Source organism: Ochotona curzoniae, unplaced genomic scaffold (assembly GCF_017591425.1).
Source record: "Ochotona curzoniae isolate NIBS_2020 unplaced genomic scaffold, NIBS_Ocur_1.0 contig_2982, whole genome shotgun sequence".
Taxonomy (NCBI): Eukaryota; Metazoa; Chordata; class Mammalia; order Lagomorpha; family Ochotonidae; genus Ochotona; species Ochotona curzoniae.
Genome location: NW_024465673.1, coordinates 15,463 through 37,049, shown reverse-complemented (window position 1 = coordinate 37,049; position 21,587 = coordinate 15,463). Strand labels below are relative to the sequence as shown.

Here is a 21,587-nt window from a genome sequence, read left to right as displayed (position 1 = left end):
ATACACAAGCATGTATGTGTCTGTATAATTTTTACTGATATAAAATGTGTATCATACAACTTAAACAGTAGTAAAATATAAAAAAAATTCTTTATTTAAAAAAAAAGACACCTTCCACTAATTTCCAGTTTGCTCTGTATTCTTGCCTTCTACCTCCACAGAGGTTGAGACAACAGTGTCAGAATTCCTCAAGCTCGAATTGTCCTTCAATGTGTACATGTTCCATGGTGGGACCAACTTTGGCTTCATGAATGGAGCTGCATATGACGAAGATAGACACAGGGGTGTCATTACTAGCTATGGCAAGTCTTTGCTTGTGTCGTCGCCTCCCCACACTGATGGGGTGGAATTTCTTAAAGAATGTCCTGCTAGTGTTCTGGGGGTCTTATAGCTTTAGCCTATGATCTATTGAGAACTTTCAAGTCTGTCTTCCTGTTTTTTGGGGTATGGTTAGCTATGTCTCACCAGTCTGTCACTGCGGTGCAAAACGCTGCCCTGATCCATAGCTCTGCCTTGCTCACCTTGTACACTCACAACTTACCTTTGTTCTCTAAAATATTAATAAAGATGAGAGAGGATGGGAAAATGGGTGGGAGGGATGGTAGGATGGGAAGTATTGCTGTGCTCCGTAATCTGTAAATTTGATATACATGCACTTTTTTTCTTACGTAAATAGGATAGCTTAAAAAATAAGAGAGGACGCATAAATCATGATGGTTATTAGGCATAGAGAGCAGAGTCAGGAATTTCAGATTCAAGGATCAAAAAGAAATTGGAGGGATGTTCCCAATGTCAGACATGGTCAGGTCCCCAGGAAGGTGGGGAGTGTTCCTAGGCTGCCCTTACGTGTCTAGCGTCAGCCTATTATGGGACATTCTGCAGATAGGAGTGTATGCCTCCCCTTTTGTCCCTTTCTGTGGTTTGAGACATGGTGTATAGAGGTTACATGGCATATGACAGAACCCTGGGTGTCTTACAGACTATGATGCTGTGCTGACAGAGGCTGGAGACTACACAGAGAAGTATTTCATCCTTCGAGAACTCCTTGGATCTGTCTCAGGTACCTCAGCAACCACCACTTGGAGGCTGATCTTCCTCATGTGGCATTTTGTGGAACAGAGAAAGGGAAGAGTTTAGTGCTCTAGAGAACTAGGGCTATCTAGTTAAGTTGACCACTGTTTCCCACATCAGAACTGCAGTTTTTGCAGGAGTAAGTCCTAGTCCTTGCATCTTATTTGTTTCAATGAAACATGGAAATAAAAACTTGTCTTGTGGGTGAAGGTTATACAAGCTCTCATTTGTAAAGCTCTCAGTGCCATGTGCGACAGGGTAAACCCTTTACAGTCTAAAAAACACTCTATTTAATTTTAATTATTTAAACATATTTAACCATGTAGTAATAGCTAGAAACTAGGTAAGGTAAATATGACATTGATGAAAAAAAAAAGTGAGCCAGACTTCTTCCTCCCAGAGATCACTCACTCTAACAGGTTAATGTTTTGTCACAGAGGACTTCATAATCTACCTGGTGTGTGTAAGTCATAAACAACTGGATGGCTGTCAGTTATTGTCTGTGGACCATCATTGTTGGAGAATTGCATACACATTTCAGGATGTTGTTCATGTGATTTGTTGTCTTTGGGATACAACAGGTCACAGAAGGGTGGGAAGTCTTGGAGTAGACGGTGTTTGTTTCAGACACCTTTCATCCTGTGGCCCATTTTCATTGCAGAAACTCCACTGCCCCCACTACCTGAGAGTAAGCCCAAGGCTGTGTATCCTTCTGTGACAGTATTGTACTGCTTGCCCCTGTGGGAAATCCTCCCATTCTTAAATGCTGTGAGTAAATATGTTTGGCCATTGGAAAGAAGGGGAAAAAGGATTTACTACATTGATTGGGGATTCAATCAGGAAACTTGACTTTAAAACATGAAAACTGATCCTCTGCAGTTTGTCCAAGATTAGAACTGTGCACAAGAGCCACCAGCTCCTTCCATGTGGACGGTGAAGCAGTTTGAGCTTGAAGCACAAATGTGTGGGAAGAGGAATATGTGGTAGTGGAAAATCTTGTTTTCTAGCTCAGGTGAACCTGTCTAGTGCATTCTGGTTTTTTTGCACTGCATAATCCATGTAAGAAAAGTCCTGTGTTTCCCATTTCTGAATCCACGATACTGAGCCTCTGTCTTCACTGACAGTCTCTCAGGCCAATGAACTGTGGGTTTCTGCTCTCCCTTTCAAATAAGACTACATGTTTCCCCTGAAAAATGAGAGCTATTGAGAAAAAAAACTCTTGTGCTTTGATGGTGTTCAGCTCCACTGACACTGTCTTGCTTAAAATGTACTCATTGTTATCGTTAAGATGTTAAATGAGTATTTTTTGTTTGGCATTACTTTAGAATGCAATTTACTATTTTGATCAATTCTGATAATTATTTGTGATTGTTCCCTGTTCACTGAGCACCCACCATCTCCTAACTCACCTTATCACATAAAACACAAGCACATTTTCACATAGCATCAGTCCTTTTATTTTTTATTCAGAGCACCCTTGGGGACAAGTATATGGTAAAACAAAACAAAACAAAATGACAGAAGTCTTTGGATGAAGCATTCAGGCTTCTCATCATTTTGGCTCTTGCCATGTCTCCTGCGCAGCCAGTCAAATCAAAGATGCCAGTCAGTATGGAGAATCTTCCTATTAACAATGGAAGTGGACAGTCCTTTGGATTCATCCTCTATGAGACTTCCGTCTGCACTGCAGGCCATCTGTATGTCCATGTTGAAGATACAGCACAGGTGTGTATTTCTGAGTTGCTCTGATTGGTCAGGATAAGGTTTGGCATACCTCTGTCAGTGTGGGAAGGTATTTAGTTACTGGCCCACTTTACCAAAATCTGATGATATCGACAGCATCTGAAATGCAGGGGACATTGGGGATACAAAGAGAAATCCTTTTTTTTTCCTGAATAAACTAAATTCTGTTGCAACCTGATAACATTCAGGCATTCATGAGCTCCTTCATAAAAACCTTCTTTTGCCTAAATAATAACCATTCTCCCCCCTTTCTGCACATGACCCTGTAAGTATGACATTGGCTTTTGTTTTTCAGGTGTTTCTGAATTATACAATATTAGGATTTCTAGATAAGAAAAGGCAGGAAGTGGAAATTCCTGAATCTACGGTATGTGATTATAGAGCCAGGAAATACTCTCCTCAAATGCCAATATGACTGGGTACTCACACAGATTTTCACATTTCTCTTGACTACCCTTGGCTCTCCTGCCTTGGGACCTTAGCTGGAAGAGTGAATGGCTACAAGCCTAAGGCAGCTACTAGTCCCTGGTCCATGAGGACCTATGTAGGTGTTTAAACATGAATCACATTTCCCTGTTTTGCCCTGAGTCAGTCATCAATCCCTGTTTGGATCTCTGATCAAAGGCAAGTCTTAGCCAGTCTTTCATAATATGAGCAGCAGAGCAGAAAGGAAAAACTGAGCAGTGAAGAACACAATGGCGGCCTTACGATGAAGGGTATACTTTGGGGTTCTGGGAACTTTTCTTTCATTTGCTTATCTTTTTATCTATAACTTGGGGAAAAGTATGATTCATAGAACTGTGCTTGATGGTGTAGTCTCCATGAGCTTTTTTTTTTTTCCAAGCAGGACTGTCAGATTTTGAGGATTCTGGTGGAGAATGAAGGTCGAATCAATTTTTCATGGAAATTACAGGAAGAAAATAAAGGTGGGCTCTGGTCTTGAGAAGCAGGCTTTAGCTTCTTTTCAATTGCTTGAACGTAATATTGGGGTGCATTAGATTTGAGAGGAAGAAATTAACTCCATAGAAAGGAGATACCAATACCTTATAATGCAAGTGATTTCTCATTGCTCTGGATTGCCTAGTTCTTCAGGGCAGGAGAGTGAAGCTGCTATTAAGTGCTGGCTTGTCCTGTCCTAAGTCCCAATCTCTTTTTGGGATTCGTAGGAAATGTTTCATACTAATTTGTGAGCCTTAATTCCTTTAGCCACAGAATTTCAGACAAATGTCTCCTTCTCGGTTGCTTCCTGATCCTGATGGCATCTACATGCTTACATTTCTTTGCTCCACTCTAGAAAATGTCCATGCTTCTCTCACATTTCCTTTCCTGCCTTCAGGAATCATTGGACGTGTTCGCCTCAACGATGTTTTCCTGAGTAATTTCACCATTTATTCTCTTGAGATGAAAATGGACTTCTTCAATAGGTATGTTCATTCTTATTCCCAATAGGTATTTTTAAATGTTGGTTGCCTTAGTTCATGTTCTTTTACTATAATGATATTTTGGAAGCTAGGCTGTTTGTAAAGAAAATAATCCTGAATGTACAAGCATATGGGTCTAGCCTAGAACTGACTATAGCGAGGTACTCACGGTGCACAGCAGCACGTGTAGAAGAGACAAATAGAGAGCTGGATATCCAAGCTCATTGAAATAATCCACCTTGTAGAACCAACATCAATTTCTTTTGAAGTTAATGATACCATCGTGTAATAATCTCTCACTAGGACCCAGCTTTTAAAGAGTGTGGCACTTCATTTTTGCACATTAGAGAACAAGATTCCAACATATGGAAAATTGGGGAAGACTGGCATTCTTTTTCTGGCCTTCAAAGGTCACTATCCTTGTCAGAATGTGAAGGCATTCACTCCCTTTTGATAGTTCCACAAACCTTAACTTGTCCCAGTATAAGTCAGAAGGGCAAAATGAAAAATCTATCTGTGACTCATCTGATGGCAAACACTTTCCACCGGTGAATAAAAAATTACTTCTTGGGCATAATCATGAGATGGTGTGAAGATCAGGGCTCTTATTCCCAAAGAGAGAAATCAGAAGTAGAAAGGAGTCACAGGCTCCTAGCAAGACCAATGTGCAACAAGGCATACACAGTGAAAATTAAGTCAAGTGGTCTATGCACACTGTGCTGAAAGGTGTGGCCTCATGACCTCAGACAGCCCTACATCTGAGGACTTGCTGCTCTCAGCCCAAGTGGCTGATCTGTCCTGCTGGCTTTGTGTGCTAGTGCTTGTAGCTTTCCCAGAGCTGTGTTGCATGCTGCTGTTGGCTTTGATGTTCTGGGGTCTCGGTGCTGGCTATTCCTCTACCTGACTCCATTAAACATTCCGATGGACATTTTCATGCAGTGGCTCCCCTTTGCTTTTTGTATGTGACGCATCTCAGGCTTTTGTTGGGAAGCTTAGTGAAAGCTAGTATGTTCTCTAATTGCCTTGTGCAACTTCAGAGTTAACATCACATGAATGCTGTCACAATTTTATGCTTCCTTCCTTCAGAGTGGCACCAGGAGCCATGTCTGGCCATAGAGTGCTTTGATGGACAGCTGGGAGCTGATTCCTAAGATGGCCTTAGGCTGAGCATGAGGAGTGGCCTAGCCCTGCTTCCTGGAACTGTGCGTCCCTTGCAGGCCTCTGGGCCTGAGATGGGAGACACATTGGAGTATTTCTGACATGTCACCTGGGCTTTTGTCCCATTGTTTTGAAGTAAAGTACCAGACTTCTTTGTATCTCATTTCCTTAGCAAAATGCCTCTGGGTGCTTCTTCTACATTTTTCCTCCATTCTTGTTAGCCAGTCTGAAAATGTTCTAATCTTTGACTGTTTTGTATTTGATTATGAATTTTGTCTTCAATTTGAGTTTTTCCTCCAATAAGTGGACTTCGTTGATTAAATGCAATCAAGCAGTGGCTTGTACACTTTGTTGTGCACAATTGTTCTCACTCAGTGTTTCATTAAATTCAGACTTCCAGGAAATCCATGGGCACAGTTCAGCCAAATTCTTGCTATTTTGAGACAAGGGTGCTCTTGTATCCTGGTTTATATTTATATTGCTAATTTCCACTGGGGGCTTTGTCAGCATAACCTTTACTATTTTTTTCTGTTCTTATTACTACTAGTACCATGGTGAAAATCAGTTAACCAACCTTGCAGTTGTGATAATCCTTCCCTGATCTTTGTGTCTTCTGGGTCCATGCCAGCTCTCTCTAACTCCTTTAATCATACCAACCCTTTCTAGCCTATTCCAACAAAATGTTCCAAGACTACACATACATAATTTCAATGCCACTTCTGCGTTTTCTGTTCTCTTTATATTAACAACCCTAGAGCGGGGTACTTATTTCCTAACTCTTCTGGGACAAAATACCCAAAGCTGATTTTAAAAAAAGAGAACTATTTGGGTCTCAAATCTGGATACCCAAGAGCATATGGTCAGGTCTGGTAAGGCCCTCATCATGGGAGGTTTTAGGGCTCATATCCTCAAGGCTCTACTGCCTGGTGGGGGCAAACTCACACTGTGGCTGCACAGCATTCCCTTTGCAAGTGAGGAGCCCGAGATCCAAAGGGAAGACATAGACTCCAGTGACCATGTTTCAGAATGTGAAAATATACAGCAAGCACCCTTGTTGCCCTTGGAATACTTCCCATCTCATTGAGAAAGAATCCTAGCCCTGGATGGCAATCTAAGGGCAGTATTGAGATGAGAGCCAGAATGCTTTTTTCTTCCTCTCCTGTATTGGATGTTCACAGGATCCGCTCTGCAACTTGGAGACCTGCTGCAAGTATTCCTCTGGGGCCAATTTTCTGCAAGGGGATCTTGAAGGCTGGTTCTTCTCCCAAGGACACATTCCTGAGCCTCCCGGTAAGCAGGTCCACCTCTTATCTTCAAGCACCAGCACACCTGTGTGTGTGTGTGTGTGTGTGTGTGTGTGTGTGTGTGTGTGTGTGTGTAAATTATCTCAAAGCAAAACCATAGGATTTCTGGTGGGAATACTTCCCTTTCTACTTTCTTTTTCTTTCTCTTTTCTAATCTTGAAACTGTAATCTATGGAACACATAAGCCCTTTATATTGATAAAATTCAAAAATATGAGAAACTAAAACAAAAAGGGGAATGAGCTGAAAAATGTTCTTCTTTAAATCCTTGATGTTTTACCTAATCTCCAGCTCTGAGATCGTAACACTGCCTACAGTTTTTTTATGTGCAATTTTCCCTAAACACAGCACACGCACACACTTTTCTCTCTAGAATGATACCATAAATTACACTCTTCAACTTGTTGTTGTTGTTGTTTGGAGAGGAGAGCGTATCTTCTAGGTATAAACAAATACAGAAATATAAATCTAGAAAATGTGAATGAACTGATCCACAAAGTATCCCACTTAGTTCTCATGGAGTAAAATAGAAATCAATGATTAGGATTCTTTATGATAGCTGACTTCTTTTCTCCAAAGCTAACTACCAACTTAAATCCTAAACTCCAGCTCAGCACTTTTCAAAATTAAATCATAAGCATGAATTCTTTTATAATATGCTGTTTAATGTATTGATTTTGCTTCTGTAGTGATTTGCTAAATTTTAGGAAACAGTATATCCAAGTTGTTTAAACATGGTATTTTGTGAGAAAATTTGTAAAGGTCAATTCAGTTTTTTCAAGGTTTAAAGTTTTCCTTATTTAATTTATTATTTTCTGCTTTTGTCAAGGCTTATTTATTATTTTCTGTTTTCAAGTTAAAGTTTTATTTATTTACTTTATATTTCTGTTTTCAAATTTCTTTTGAAAGATGCAATTGTGAAGTTACATATTTTTTAAAGTTTTACTTATATAAATTGAAAAAAAATCCAGATATGTCACAATATAGATTTAGAATTTCAGTAGAACTTCCCACTCGCCCCTCCTTGTGTTTCCCCCTGCCCTCCTCCTTACTTCCTTGATTTTCCTTAATTTTTATTGTGTCATACTTTCATTTAACTTCACAATTGCACGTTTAACACTACTTTAAGTAAAGATATCAAAAGCCTGTCAAGACTGAAATTCTGCGGTTTGATGATTGCTCACAGCATTCCTCTGTCTTGTTGAGGAATCGTAGGATGTTTGGCCATTCCTGAAAGTGTACTGGAGTTCATGAGTCTCCTTAGATATAATAATCTACACATGTTAGTGCAATTTAAATTATTTTAATTTCAATTTTATTTAATGTTATTAATTTTAGTCAATGTTCATATTCAATAAATAAAATTCTGCACATATACTGATATTGTTGAACTTAGTTGTAGCAATGTGGGTTAATTTCTGAGATCTTTGGTCCATTGGTCTGTGAGTGACTTCCACCAGTGGCAGGCTTTTTTGGTTACAAATGCACCATATTACATCTTGAAGTCTGGTGTTTTGATGAGCCTTGCTTTCTTTACATTGTTGTTCTACCTACTTTGGATATCTATGATGCAAAGTGAATTTTAACATCATTTTTTCTGGAAATGCAAATGATGCCACAGGTATTTTGATTGGGCTTGCTTCGGATCATATGATAGTATGGAAAGATTCTATTCCATGAACATGGGATATTTTTGTAGTATTTGATGTTTTAGTCTATTTCCTTATTTAACATTTTACGGTTTTTATTGTGGAGGTCTCTGTCATCCTTAGTTTCACTTATTCGGAGATATTTATATTTTTTTCAGCTATTCTATGTGGAGCTGATCTTATTAGATTTTCACCATAGAATTATTTGTGTATACAGAAGTTATTTATTTTGTGTGCTGATTTATATCCTCCAAGATTACTAACCTTTCTTATAAGTGATCTTATATTTTCTTAGAAGAATTTTAGGTCTATATAGAGAATCATGTCATCTGGAAACAGGAAAATGTTGACTTCCTACTTTACATTTATATCAGCTGAATTTGTTTTTCTGGCCCAATGGATCTGGCTAAGACGTTCAAGACTGTCCTGAATAGCAGGGATGAATGTTGGTTCTGGACATCAGCAGAAATGCTTCCAAACCTTCCCCTTTCAATATGACATTGGCATTTTATGTTTTTCATATATGGCCTTGGTTGTGTAAAGAAACATTCCTTGTATATCCAGTTGGCTTAAGGTTTTTTTTTTTTTAATCATACAAGATTGTTCTATTTTACCAAATGTGTCCTCTGTATCTATTGAGATAATTGTATGGTTTTCTTCTTCAACTTATTAATTAATGTTACATCTATTGATTTGCATATGCTGGATCATTCCTGGATATCAGAGATAAATCCCACTTGCTCTCAGTGAATGACCTTTCTGATGTGTTGCTGGATTCAGTTAGCTAGAATTTTGTTGATAGTTTTTACCCTTGTTTTTATCAAGGATATTTTTTCTTTGTTGCATATATTTTTTTTTGTTTTGGGAATTAATATTAGGTGAGTTTGGGTGGATTTACTGCCTGTCAGTTGTTTTTAATAGTTTGAGGACTACAGTCATTTCTTTTTGAGAACTTTGGTGAAATTCAGCCATCTAGTACTAGCCTTTTCATTGTTGGGAGGTTCTCTGTTACTGATCCGATATCGCCATAATAATTTGTCTAGCTGGGTTTTCTATGTCATGCTGACCTAATTTAGGTAGATTTTATGTGTTTAGAAATCTATTCATTTTCACTATTTTCCAATTTGTTGACAGAAAGCTGCTTGTAGCAATTCCTAATGATTCTTTTTTATTATCTGTAATGTTTGTTGTTATATCTCCTTTTATATGTCATCTTTTATTTGTATCTGTTTTCTATGTCTTTTTTGGGTTTGTTCTGCCAATGGTGCATCTATTTTGCTCATATATATTTAAAAAATAGTGAATTCACTGGTGTTATGTATACTTTCTGTTTCAATTTGTTTTATTATTTAATTTTAAGTATTTTTCTTTTATCTATTTTAGGGTTTGATTTGTTGTTTTCATGATCTTTGAAATGCTTGAATAGATAATTCATTTGATGCCTTTCTGATTTCCTTTTAAAAATATATTTGTTTTATTATTATTATTTTTATTTAATTTGGTTTTATGACACAGTTTCATAGGCTATAGGATTCCCCCAACCCCTCCCTGTGCCCTCCCCCAATGGTGGATTCATCCACATTGTTGCAGTATTATAGTTCATATTCAGCAATGATTCCTTCATTGCAGGTGTGGACCATGCAGAAAGTCCAGCATCTTATTGTCCAGATAAATTCAACAGTTTCCTTGGGAGACTGTCTGTGGTCTGAAAGTAGAGTTGGCAGAATATCATCCCGATCAATTAAAAGCCACAACATAACATCAACAACAATTTACAACATTATGGAGTTAATTGACATGGTATTGAGTGACCCATATGTTAAAAAAAACACAAGTTCTTAACCATATCCTGTGACTACTTCATTGACATTTCAATTTTGGTTTATACGCGACTGGCTGCTATATACCTTAGAATGGTTATATTCAGCTGTCTCGTGTCTATTTTCATTTTTATATATAGCAGTTTATAGCATTGAAGCATAATCTTTACTGAACTTGGTGAATTTTAGGATAGTCCAAACTGGCTTATAACTCTAACTAGGCATATGTCAACAATTGAGGCACAGAACAGTTTTAGGAAGGATGTGCAGAGAAATCTTCAATACATTAGTGAGAAGTAACTCATCTTTGTGTCCTAACTAGTAAGGTATATATGAGTCCAAGCTGTTTCCTGTCTGATTCTAAGCTTTCCTTATTGGTCTTTGTCCATCTAATCTAATTTTTGTGGGGGTGGGAGGCTCTGGAGCGACCCTGATTTGATTTCTTTTTATAAGCACTATTTGACATGAACTTCTCTCTTCATACTGATTTTTCTGTATTCACTAAGTTTTCACATGTTCTGTCATGTTCATTCATATATCTTTGTTAGTGAAGGGTTCCTTGTTTAGCAAGCAGATGTTTCTTGCCAGTCTGTGTCTTTAGATTGGATCATTTAAGACATTCGCATTCAGAGTTGCTGCTAACATGTAATGAATTGTTCCTCTCATTTTCCATGTATTCTCATTGCTTACTTTGGATTTCAAAGGTAGTTTTTTTTTTTTTAAGATTTATTTATTTTTATTGGAAAGGTGGATATACAGAAAGGAAGAGAGACAGAGAGGAAGATCTTCTGTCTGATGGTTCACTCCCCAAGTGACCGCAATATCCGGTGCTGTGCTGATCTGAAGCCAGGAGCCAGGAGCTGTTCTGGGTCTCTCACGTGGGTGCAGAGTCCCCTGGGCCATCCTCGACTGCTTTCCCGGGCCACAGGCAGGGAGCTGGATGGAAAGCAGGGCCTCTGGAATTAGAACCTGGACCATAGGGGATCCCGGGTGTGCAAGGCGAGGACCTGAATCACTACGCTAGCACACTGCGCCCTCAAAGGTAGTTTTACTAGGAAACTTTCAGTTTTCGTAATCTTTCTTGATGGTGGTTATTCTCTGTTTTTGTGTGTAGTGCATCTCATTTTTAGACATTTCTTTTTGTTAATTTTTTTTCATGATGTGGTTTTGTAGGTGTAGGGATTCCCCCCTCACCTCCCTTTCCTCCATCCCCATTCTCCCCCCGAACTCTTTTGTTTTTAAATTTTATTTATTTTTATGGAAAAGCAGATATACAGAGAGGAGGAGAGGCAGAAAGGTAGATCTTCTGTCCATTGATTCATTCCCAAGCGGCCACAACGGCTGGAACTGAGCCAATCCTAAGCCAGGAGTCTTTTCCGGGTCTCCCATATAGGTGCAGGGTCCCAAGGCTTTGGGCCATCCTTGACTACTTTCCTAGGCCAGTAGCAGGAACTGGATGGGAAGTGGGGCTGCTGGGATTAGAACTGGTGCCCATATGGGATCCCAGTGCATTCAAGGTGAAGACTTTATAACTGCTATGCTATCACGCCAGGCCATGCTCCCCTCACTCTTTTCCCCCGTATTATTACATGTATAGTCCTTCAGCAAGAGTCACAAGCCCAACATTCTGCTATGCAAGTTTATCCTGGCCTTGTAGGTGTAGGCAGCGGTAGAAGTTCCAGTGTCATATTGTCAAGGTACCGTAAACAGTTGCACTGTGAGTCCTCCTTTATTCAGGAGCAGAGATGCATTCAACAATCTATCTTAACTTCCTGTGATGTTAGTCTGTTATATAGTTCATCTGTAAGAACATATGTATATACATGTTCCCTTATATATCCACTTGGTTTGAATTTTGCATGAATGTTGCCTTCTACCAGAGAGAATGTATGCTATTTTTATTTTGGGGATTGACTTACTTCACGGAACATAATCGTTTCCTGTTGGCACCATTTTGTTACAAGTAATGCAGGCAAACCAAATCCAAAAGTCACATAAATAGATCATACATGGTGATCAGGCAGGATTTATCCAAGAAATGCATTCACAATCGAGAGACCTTGTCAATCATACCAAGAATAACAGGACACAAGGCCTAGGTTCCTTTCCATACATACAGAGAAAGCTTGCCATAAGATTCAATGCTGTTTTGTGATAGAAACATCCACAAGTTAGATATAGGAGGTATGCATATCAAAAATCATGGACACTTTGTGACAAAGCAATAGCCAATATTGCAGTAAATGACTAAACATTTAGAGCATCTCTCTTCAGATCAGAAAATGTTGCTACTTTTTAAAATCCTCTTTGTCACTGTTATTGGATGTAGAATAGGGAGTTTTAGCAAGAGCATTTAGGGAGATGAAAGAAAGGGCTTTGAAATTGGAAATGAAAGTTCAAATGGTCTCTGTTTGCACATAACGTTATGCATACAAAAACCTAAACACTCCACCAGAAAGTTATTATAGTAAGTTGCAGATTACAAAATAAGCATACCACAGTCTGTAGATTTAATACATTAATGGTGAACTCACTGTAAGAAAAACTAAGGAAGAGATTTCATTCAGAATAGCCAGAAAAAATAAAATATCTAATGATAAATTTGCCTAAACAAATGAAATCTTTACTATGAAAATGAAGAGTTAAGAGATCAAGGAAACAAAAAAATTTAAAAAATGTTCTTTGCTCACAGATTAAAAGTTAAGCTAATTAAAATGTATTTATTACTTTGAGAAATCTACAGATTCAGTGCAATCCTTATGGATACATAACTTCTTTACAAAATTAGGGAAACAAACTAAGATTTATAAAGAGTCCCCCCAAACCCAGGGTGAAGCTGAGCAAGAAAAATCAGGCTGGAGGAATCAGTCTCTGCCTTCAAAACTCTAATAATGAAACCAGCATGGTAAAGGTGTAAACCCTGAAGACATAGGTCAATGGAACAAATAAAGACAAGAAATATCACCATCATTTTTCTAGCCTACTGATTTTTGACAAAAGTGCTGAGACTATACATTGGAGTAAGGATAATCTTCAGCAAATGAGGTTTACAAAACTGGATGCAGATATGAAGAGAATCAAATTATTTACATGCAACTCACCATATAAAAAAATCAACTCAAGGTGAATCTTACTTTCATATTCGTCAAGTCATTTTACGGAGTTTTGTAGGAACATTTGGTCAAGTGACATTTAAGTCACAGTTCTATTATTGCCATTTTGATACTGTTTTCTTTTTTCTTTGTCTCTTTCCTCTCTTCCTTCCTCCCTTCCTTCATTTATTGTTTTCCTTATTTCTTCATACATTATTGTCTTTAAATGTAGTCAAGTGAATTATTAGTGACATACTTTAATTCTTTGCTTTTATTTTTACTATTTTTTTTCTGGCTACCAAGAAGTTTACAAAAGCTTCTTTAGAATATAACAAGTTATTTTGAAATAAGAACACAAAATTGAGATTAAAAAGGAGGGCCCGGCATGGTAGCCTAGAGGCTAAAGTCTTTGACTTGCAAGCCCAGGATCCCATATGGGACCCGGTTCTAATCCTGGAGGCCCCACTTCGCATCCAGCTCCGTGCTTGTGCCTTGGGAAAGCAGTAGAGGAATGGCCTAAAGCCTTGGGACCTGCACCCATGTGGGAGACTCAGAAGAAGCTCCTGGCTCCTGGCATTGGATCGGCTCATCTTGGCCACTGCAGCTACTTGGCGATTTGTGTGTGTGTGTGAATCAACAGATGGAAGATCTTCCTTTCTATCTCTCCTCTCTGTATATCTTTTGAATAAAAATAATAAAATAAGCCCCCCAAAATGAGATAACAAGGAATATACAAAAGAATCAAGTGTTACCAACTCAGAATATCATCAAACTGGAACTGAAGTTTAAGAAAGAAAGAAAGGATTTACAGAGCAACCGGGAAAAAATGTGAATACAAGATTTGTAGTTTGAACCTGGTACAATGGCTCAGTGGCTAAATCCTTACATGTGCCAAGATCCCATATGGGCACCAGTTCATGTCCTGCCTGCTCTACCATCCAGCCCCCTGCTTATGACCTGGGAAAAAACGGCAGAGGAGGTACCAAAGCCTTGGGATCCTGCACCTGCATGGGCACCTGGAAGAGGATCCAGGCTCCTGGCTTCAGATTGTCTCAGTTGCAGACATTGTGGCCATTCGGGGAGTGGACCAGCAGGCAAAAGAGCTTGCTCCCTGTTAACATGCTTTGCCAATAAAAATAAGTAAATCTGTAAAAAAAAAAAAATGTGGTTTGCACCAGTTAAGCAAAGCACATGTCATTGTTCAGTAAATGAGGGCCTTTAGTTCCAGGAGCTGTCAGCTTGAAGCCTAGCTGCAGCTGTCTAGCTTGCCTTCACCATCCTCAGATTTGAGATAAGACTTTTGCCTGGACTGAGGGTATGGGGGAATCTGTCCCAGGATCCCATTCAGGGCATAGAACTTTGTCTTTCCTGGGGGATGAGCAGCATTTCAAGCCTTCCCTACCACCAATAACCAAGGGCATAATTAAAAATTTCTCTGTTATTCAATTTTTATTCCTTTAATCTTACTGAGCTATGAGTAGCTCTTCTCTATTTTTCAGAAAGCTCTTTCTGAAAGGAAGGCTGGTCCTAACCACCCGGATGGTTCCTTAGTTTCTTCTCTCTGTTCTTCCTGTATTCCTGCAATTTCTCATGCTATTACTTGTTGATCAGTAAAGATTGTCTAGATTTTTATCAGTAGCATTGTTCACCTCTGGTAATAATACTTAGAGGAAGGAAGAACGGTACCATTATCTACCTTGCTCATTCCACATACATTTCTCTCTTTTATTCGTGAGCAGCAGGGCTGGATTTCTAGATTACATCGCATTCTAAACTCAGTACCAGTTTTCATTGTTGCAAAGCACCTCAGTCTTGCTTTCCTCTCCCCAGATGCCTTACATTTTCCCGTGCTTGAATGAATCCTGTCCTATGACTCTTCTCCATTGTTTTTAGGACTGGAATAATGGCTTTGTGTTCATCAATGGACGGAACCTTGGACGATATTGGAACATCGGACCCCAGGAGACACTTTATCTTCCTGGTGTCTGGCTTCATCCAGGAGATAACGAGGTGAGGCTACTGAACCCTTACCTAGTGATGCACACAACTTCACATTGCCCTTCATTGCCCAAATGGGAATCTCTATTTCTTGCTCATCATGTAATAAATAGCTTTAGCCTTTCTTACTGTTGACCTTTTTGTTGTTGTTGTTGTTGTTCCTAGATTATACTGCTGGAGAAATTAGAGGCCGGCACATCAATCGAATTTACAAATAAACATGTTGTGTAAGAGTGTTTTTAAAATGTTTCTGAGGAAGAAGACATCTAGTTGGAATTTTTTATAACAAGAAAAATGCAAAAATGATCTAGAACCAATGAGATCTAAATGTGCTTTATAGTGCACCTGCGTGTACCTGTTTTCAGACTTTAGAAGGCTTCAGCGTCATTAATGACAGGATTTTCTAGTGAAAATTTATTGCTCATTACTTGCTTATCTTTAATCGAATGTGCTGTCAAGTCAGCTATGAATAAAAACAAGATAAAAATTTTATTCTGCTTCATGATATTCAAGTGGACAAATGGGTGAAGGTCTCCAGAGTGGAGGAGAGTAGTGGTGCTGTTGTCCTCATGCCAGGGACAGTACAGAACCTCATGACTGGCAAGTGTGTGTGTGTGTGTGTGTGTGTGTGTGTGTGTGTGTGTGTGTGTGTGCAGGCGTGCACCTGATATAGGAGCAAGGATGGAGAGAACAATGAACAATGGACAGAGTCCCTAGGGATTTCTCTGCAAACGTACATAGTGGAAAGTTATCAGAGAAGACAGTGAAATTTGCTACTTCATTTAAGATACGTCCGAAGCCACCGTAGAGCCCTCCATGTCTTACCTCATTAGTTGACAGGATGTAGTCAAGACTTACTGAGACTTTTCACATATTTGTGATTCATATCAGTAATCAAGCCATTGTCAAATGGTCATAAGAAGCTAAAAAGTTCTTCTAAACAAGATACAGTACTTGCTCGAAATTCAAATGATTGTATAATAACAAGTGAATGATATTTTAGTAAATATGGTTCTGTGGTAGGACTTAAGATTATTTAGAAAATACTGGTACCTACAATAACGAAGGAATCACCTTTAGAAATGACAACAGAGTCAGATTACTTTCTCTGTACTTCCTCAGCTGCATGGCTGTGTCACTGAAGAACTGGACCATGTGATCACTCAGTTCTTGCATAAATATTGATTCTCTGGGTGTGTAGCTTCTAAGTTAGGAACTCTGTGGGACTAACATGAAAGAGAAAAACAGCTTATGCTGCTGATGATGACATTGCAGTTCAGACGTGACACAAGCATTGGCTTCACTACTCAAAAATGCACCATTTCCATTCCTCCAGTAACATGAAGCATCCAAGTTCTTCATATTGTAGGCAAAACTTGTTTTATGCTCTCTAAATAATAACAATGGTGGCAGACTTAAGGTACCACTGTATTGTTTACCTGAAATCCCTTAAAACAAAAAAACCTTAACCATGAGATCCAAAAATATGTCTGTGGAGTAATATTGCATTTTAAGATCATAGAAATTCTCTCTAAATTGCTGTGTGCTCTCAGCTTTTGTACCTGTGGAAGAATAGTCATGTCTTTCAGCAAGGATCATGAAAAGTACCCTGTATTCTCAAGGCAGGCACATCAGTGTATTCACATACTATGCCAGTTTAAGCAAATAAAGCATTGCATGTGTGTAAGGATTCTGTATTGCCATTATTATCAGGAATTTATGTTATTTTTAAAGAGTTTTTGTATTATTTTTACTATTTTCCCTGAAACATTTTTGTAGGTAGAGGGATTCCCCCTTCCCATTCCTTTTCTCCCTATTTCCTCCTCTCATTATTTCCTCCATTTTGTTACAGTAGTATAGTCCTGTATAATAGTTACAAGCTTCATACTCTGTTATTTAAGTTTATCATGGCATTGTAGGTATAGAGAAAGAACATTTAGTATCATACTGACAATGTAGATTTAGCTATTTCACTCCCATTTGCTATGTTCCCAGAAATGGGAAAGCTGAATTCTATAGTGGATCAATTCCATAGTGGCTGCACTAGCCTAGATTTCCATCAACAGTGGAGGAGGGTACCTTTTCCCCACATGCACACCAGTAGGTGTTGTTTGTACATTTCCAAATGTAGGCCAGAGTTAGGTGGAATCTCAATGTGGTTTTTATTTGTATTTCCCTAATAGCTAGGGAGCCAGAACAGTTTTCTTATGTCTGTTAGCCATTTGAATTTGTTCTTTTGAAAAATGCCTGCTCATTTCCTTTGTCCATTTACTCACAGGGTTGTTTGGTTGTCACTGAATTTTTGAGGCTCTTTGTTAAGTCCTAAATACCAGTCCTCTATCAGTTGTGTACTCTGTGAAGATTTTCTTCCTATGTTTTCCTTTAATAATCTGGTGTTTTCTGGGTGCACATTTAGGTCCTTGATTTATTTAAATCCGATTTTTTTATAAGGTTAAAATGTGGCCATTTTGTTTCTTACTTCTGCAAGATGATATCAATTTTGTACTTTTTACCTGTGGAACATTTGGTATAATAGCTAAGATGCCTTGGTCTTCGTGACTAGACCTTTGGCTACAAGATGTGCCTGCGTCCCATATCAGAGTCCCTGATCTGGGGCTCCCCTACTCTGCTTCACATACCTTTTCCTGTTAGCACGCATTCTTTTGCCAGTATCCCTGCCATTCAAGAGGAAGAGCCAATTACATTCCTGCATTTGGCCTTACCCAGTGCTGGCCCAGTAGATATTTTGAAGAGTGAATCAGAGCATAAACATGTTTTTCTCTTCCTCTCCTCTTTTCTTTCATTCTATGTGTTTCTCTATTTTCCAAATAAAATGAAAACAAATTTAGAAAATCAATGTATAACTTAAACATCAGAATAAATTATATTAATTATTTCAATTGCTTTGGGAAAGGAGAGTTTCATCTAGAAATAGGTAGCAAAATAGGCTCTAAGGAATGGCTTCACAAGAAGAATGAAAACAGCACAAAAATGAGGCCTGAGTTTTGGTTTGGTGTCAGTCCTGTTGGCCTTTCATGGTGCAAGTTCACATAAATGGTTGCACACACAAACATGCAATAACTTTCTGACTTGGAATTGACAGAAAAACATTTATGCTTCATATTACAAAGTGTAACTTATGTATGTTTTGTGACTGTACAACATATATACTGATTATTACTGGTAATGGAAGCTTCTCTATGCATAGAAAATAAACATGAAGCACCACTAGGAAAAATAGAAAGGTTCTTCCTATTTTTCTGAGCGTGGTGTTGGTCTTCAAGCATCAATTAAAATAGGTTATTAGATTTTGGCTTACTTGTTTTCCATTTGAAACACCCAAGGCATGAATGTGTTCTTCATTGCCTAGAGGACTCAGTGTCCACAGTTGAGCCAATCTGAATCCAGGAGGAAGGAGCTTCTTGCAGGTTTCCCATGTGAGTAAAGGTTTGCAAGGTTTGGGGCTATTCTTCACTGCTTTCCCAGACCACAAACAGGGAGCTGCATGGGAAATGAAACAGCCAGGAGGTGATCTGGTGCTCATACATTATAGTCTGGCTATTTTATTTTATAGATAGAGAATTAGCCAATTGAGCCATCACGCAAGCCCGCAACTGTGAGATCTATATGAGACCTCAGGCTGTCCTGTGTTCTATATGAGACCTCCCTTTCGGATGAAACCTGAACCCACTCCAAAGAGAATGCAGGGAAACAATCTGCAAGGGTTGCCCACATTCATTGATGGGAAGATCATAACTTTTGATTGTTCCTTAAATCTTTCCCTAAAGCAACCAACATAGCATTATTCACACTTCATATTTCACTGAGGAGCATAAACACCTAGAGGCTTTTCCCATGCTTGTCTTCTACTTAGCTGCTTTATTTCTGCATCTCCAAGCTGAGTTTATTTTCCTCTCTTATGCAACTAAGAGATAGGTGCACCCAATTGGGAACACACTCAGTTTTTTTTTTCAAATTGGGCATAGTTTCTTTTACTTGTGAACTAGGGACTCAGAATCTAGCAGACAAGCTACGGGGTCCACATAAACAGCCAAGCTGTAATTTCACCGGCAATTTTCCTTTGTTTTGCCCATTTCCTCTGTGTCTCTGCTGACTCAGTAATTGTTGCAGAAATCCTGCTTTATCGTGCAAAGGGCCATGAGATCAACAAGGGGATAAATCTGAGACTGCAAATGATGCAGCTTACTGGGGGATGCATGGGTAAAGTAGGGTCTGGGGTGGCTGCAGGACATATGGCCCTGGTGCCACTAGAAAGAAAATGTTTTATAGCAGAAATTGGTTCTTTGATTGATGAAATAGGCCTGGCCCTTTTAAAAAAAAAACTTAACAGCATAAGAGGCAATCCCAGTATAAGATAAAATACATCTTAACCTCAGACAAGAGCATCAATTATGAATAGTAAATTGTCTTAACCACTTCATTTATGCTATGAAACTCGGGGTGATCATCAAGTTTACAAAAAGGTCAAGATGACAGTTAGATCCAAAACTTCTATGATCCTGTTACACAGAGTAACTGCAGATGCTGATTGTGTCCTCAGAATTAAATCCGATGGGATCTATTCCAATCCAATCCAAGGAATTCTGCACCCAGAAGCTTATATCTTCAAAGCATATCCACCTATTCCATGACGGTATTAGATACTGTGTGATGTATGAAAAGAATCCATGGATAATAGTTTAAACTTCAATGCTTCGATTTATACTGAAATCACAGTCAATGAAGGCATTGGTGTTCTTTTCTCAGACCATTTACTATTCTCACTATCTTGTAAGAGAGACAAATATTTGCACACTTAGTTCAGTCATATCCGGCAAAGGGTAATCTCACTGATTTCTTACCCTATTCCATACGCTACCTCTAACCATACCTAGTTCTAGATTATTTAGCTTTTCTTATTAAGGGATCCAAAACAACGAAGCGTTATGATGCATATGAAAATTACTCCATTGATGTCTTATCCTCAAATGGCCCTGTAGTACTTCTTATTTTTTTTATACAGAATATCATATAGTTTTTTCAATTCTTACACAGCTAAGTACCTGGCTAAGTCTCTGTTGCGTTTGCATTGCTCTGTTTAGCCAGCATGAACTTTTGGACTTTATTTATTCACTCATGCATTCACGCAGGAGACAGAGGAATTCAGAAGGACATAAGACTGCCACCTGCTGGTTCACTCGAAAAATGCCTACAACTATTTACTGGGCTGAAGCTGGAATCTGGGAACTTGGCACAGGTTGCCCACTTGGATAACAGAAAGTTATGTACTTGGACCATTAGCAATGCCCCTTAGAGTCTGAATTAGCAGGAAACTAGCATATGTAGCTGGGAGTGGTGGAATGAGCCTAAGCAGAAGTGTATATCACTAAGCCAAAACTGCCACTAGAATGGCATTTACAAATTGTTTATTTGAAAGAAAGCATTGGGTTAGGACATATCAAAGGCAGGAGCAAGGAATCCCAGATTGATTTTCCAGGCAAGGATGCAAGTACTTCATCCACGGTGCCTTCCAGGTTTTTAATTAGTAGTAAGCAGGATCAGGAGTGGAGCAGGAAATCCAACCAGGGTTGTTACCTGTTGTAACTAACCCACTGCATTTCTATATACCTCATGTTTTTAATGAATTTCAATTCCCTCTTCCCACCAAATCTCTTGGTGTCATGAAGGTTGTGGTGCGGGAGGTAAGATACCGGTTGGGATTCCACACCCTGTGCGACAGTGCCTTGAGGTTAGTCCTGGCCGTGTTTCTGACTCCAGCTCCCTGTTTATGCACCTTCCCGGAGGAAGCAGCTTATGAATAGAGTACCTAAGAGGGAGCCTCTGCCAGAGCTCCCAGCTCATGGTTTTGTCCTGATCCAATACCAGTTGTGCAAGCTGCTCAGTGGAACATGGGATAGAAAAGCTTTTTGTATCTCTCTAACAAAAAAATTCACTTGGCCCTGTTCATTTTGTGCTTCAAAATATGTTCCAAATAGCTAACCAATCGTGCAACATAAGCATGATACACGTATGTACAACTGTAAGTATCCTATAAGTATTCCTATTTTATCCTGCTGGACTTAGAACTAGACTAAACTTTAATTTTATAAAAGAGACAGAATGTGACTAATTTCATCACCAAACTTCCAGACAGCTTCCACGTTTCTTTATATCTGAATATCTGATATTCAAGATGCAGATATTAAATAATAGCACATAAGCACAGAAATTTATAAGTCAGGAAAAAAGAGTTCAGTAACAGGTTTTGCAGAAGAAACTTGCTAACCAAGAAAGAAAATGTGAGATTTCAAAAAATTCTTTAGCAGCTCCCC

The 21,587-nt window shown here is 38.8% G+C and overlaps 1 protein-coding gene across 1 annotated transcript in view; it reads left to right on the top strand.

Moving 5' to 3' along the window:
• LOC121155660 (beta-galactosidase-1-like protein 3) overlaps positions 1 to 15,501 on the top strand; it is a 49,011-nt gene extending 33,510 nt beyond the window's left edge. The window contains exons 10-19 of the mRNA XM_040979099.1: positions 162 to 302; positions 980 to 1,060; positions 1,733 to 1,839; positions 2,656 to 2,796; positions 3,110 to 3,181; positions 3,662 to 3,740; positions 4,151 to 4,238; positions 6,572 to 6,683; positions 15,151 to 15,267; positions 15,421 to 15,501. Coding sequence (XP_040835033.1) covers positions 162 to 302; positions 980 to 1,060; positions 1,733 to 1,839; positions 2,656 to 2,796; positions 3,110 to 3,181; positions 3,662 to 3,740; positions 4,151 to 4,238; positions 6,572 to 6,683; positions 15,151 to 15,267; positions 15,421 to 15,486 — 1,004 coding nt within the window. The 3' untranslated portion in view covers positions 15,487 to 15,501. The remainder of the gene's footprint in view (positions 1 to 161; positions 303 to 979; positions 1,061 to 1,732; positions 1,840 to 2,655; positions 2,797 to 3,109; positions 3,182 to 3,661; positions 3,741 to 4,150; positions 4,239 to 6,571; positions 6,684 to 15,150; positions 15,268 to 15,420) is intronic.
• The last annotated feature ends 6,086 nt before the right edge of the window (positions 15,502 to 21,587 follow it).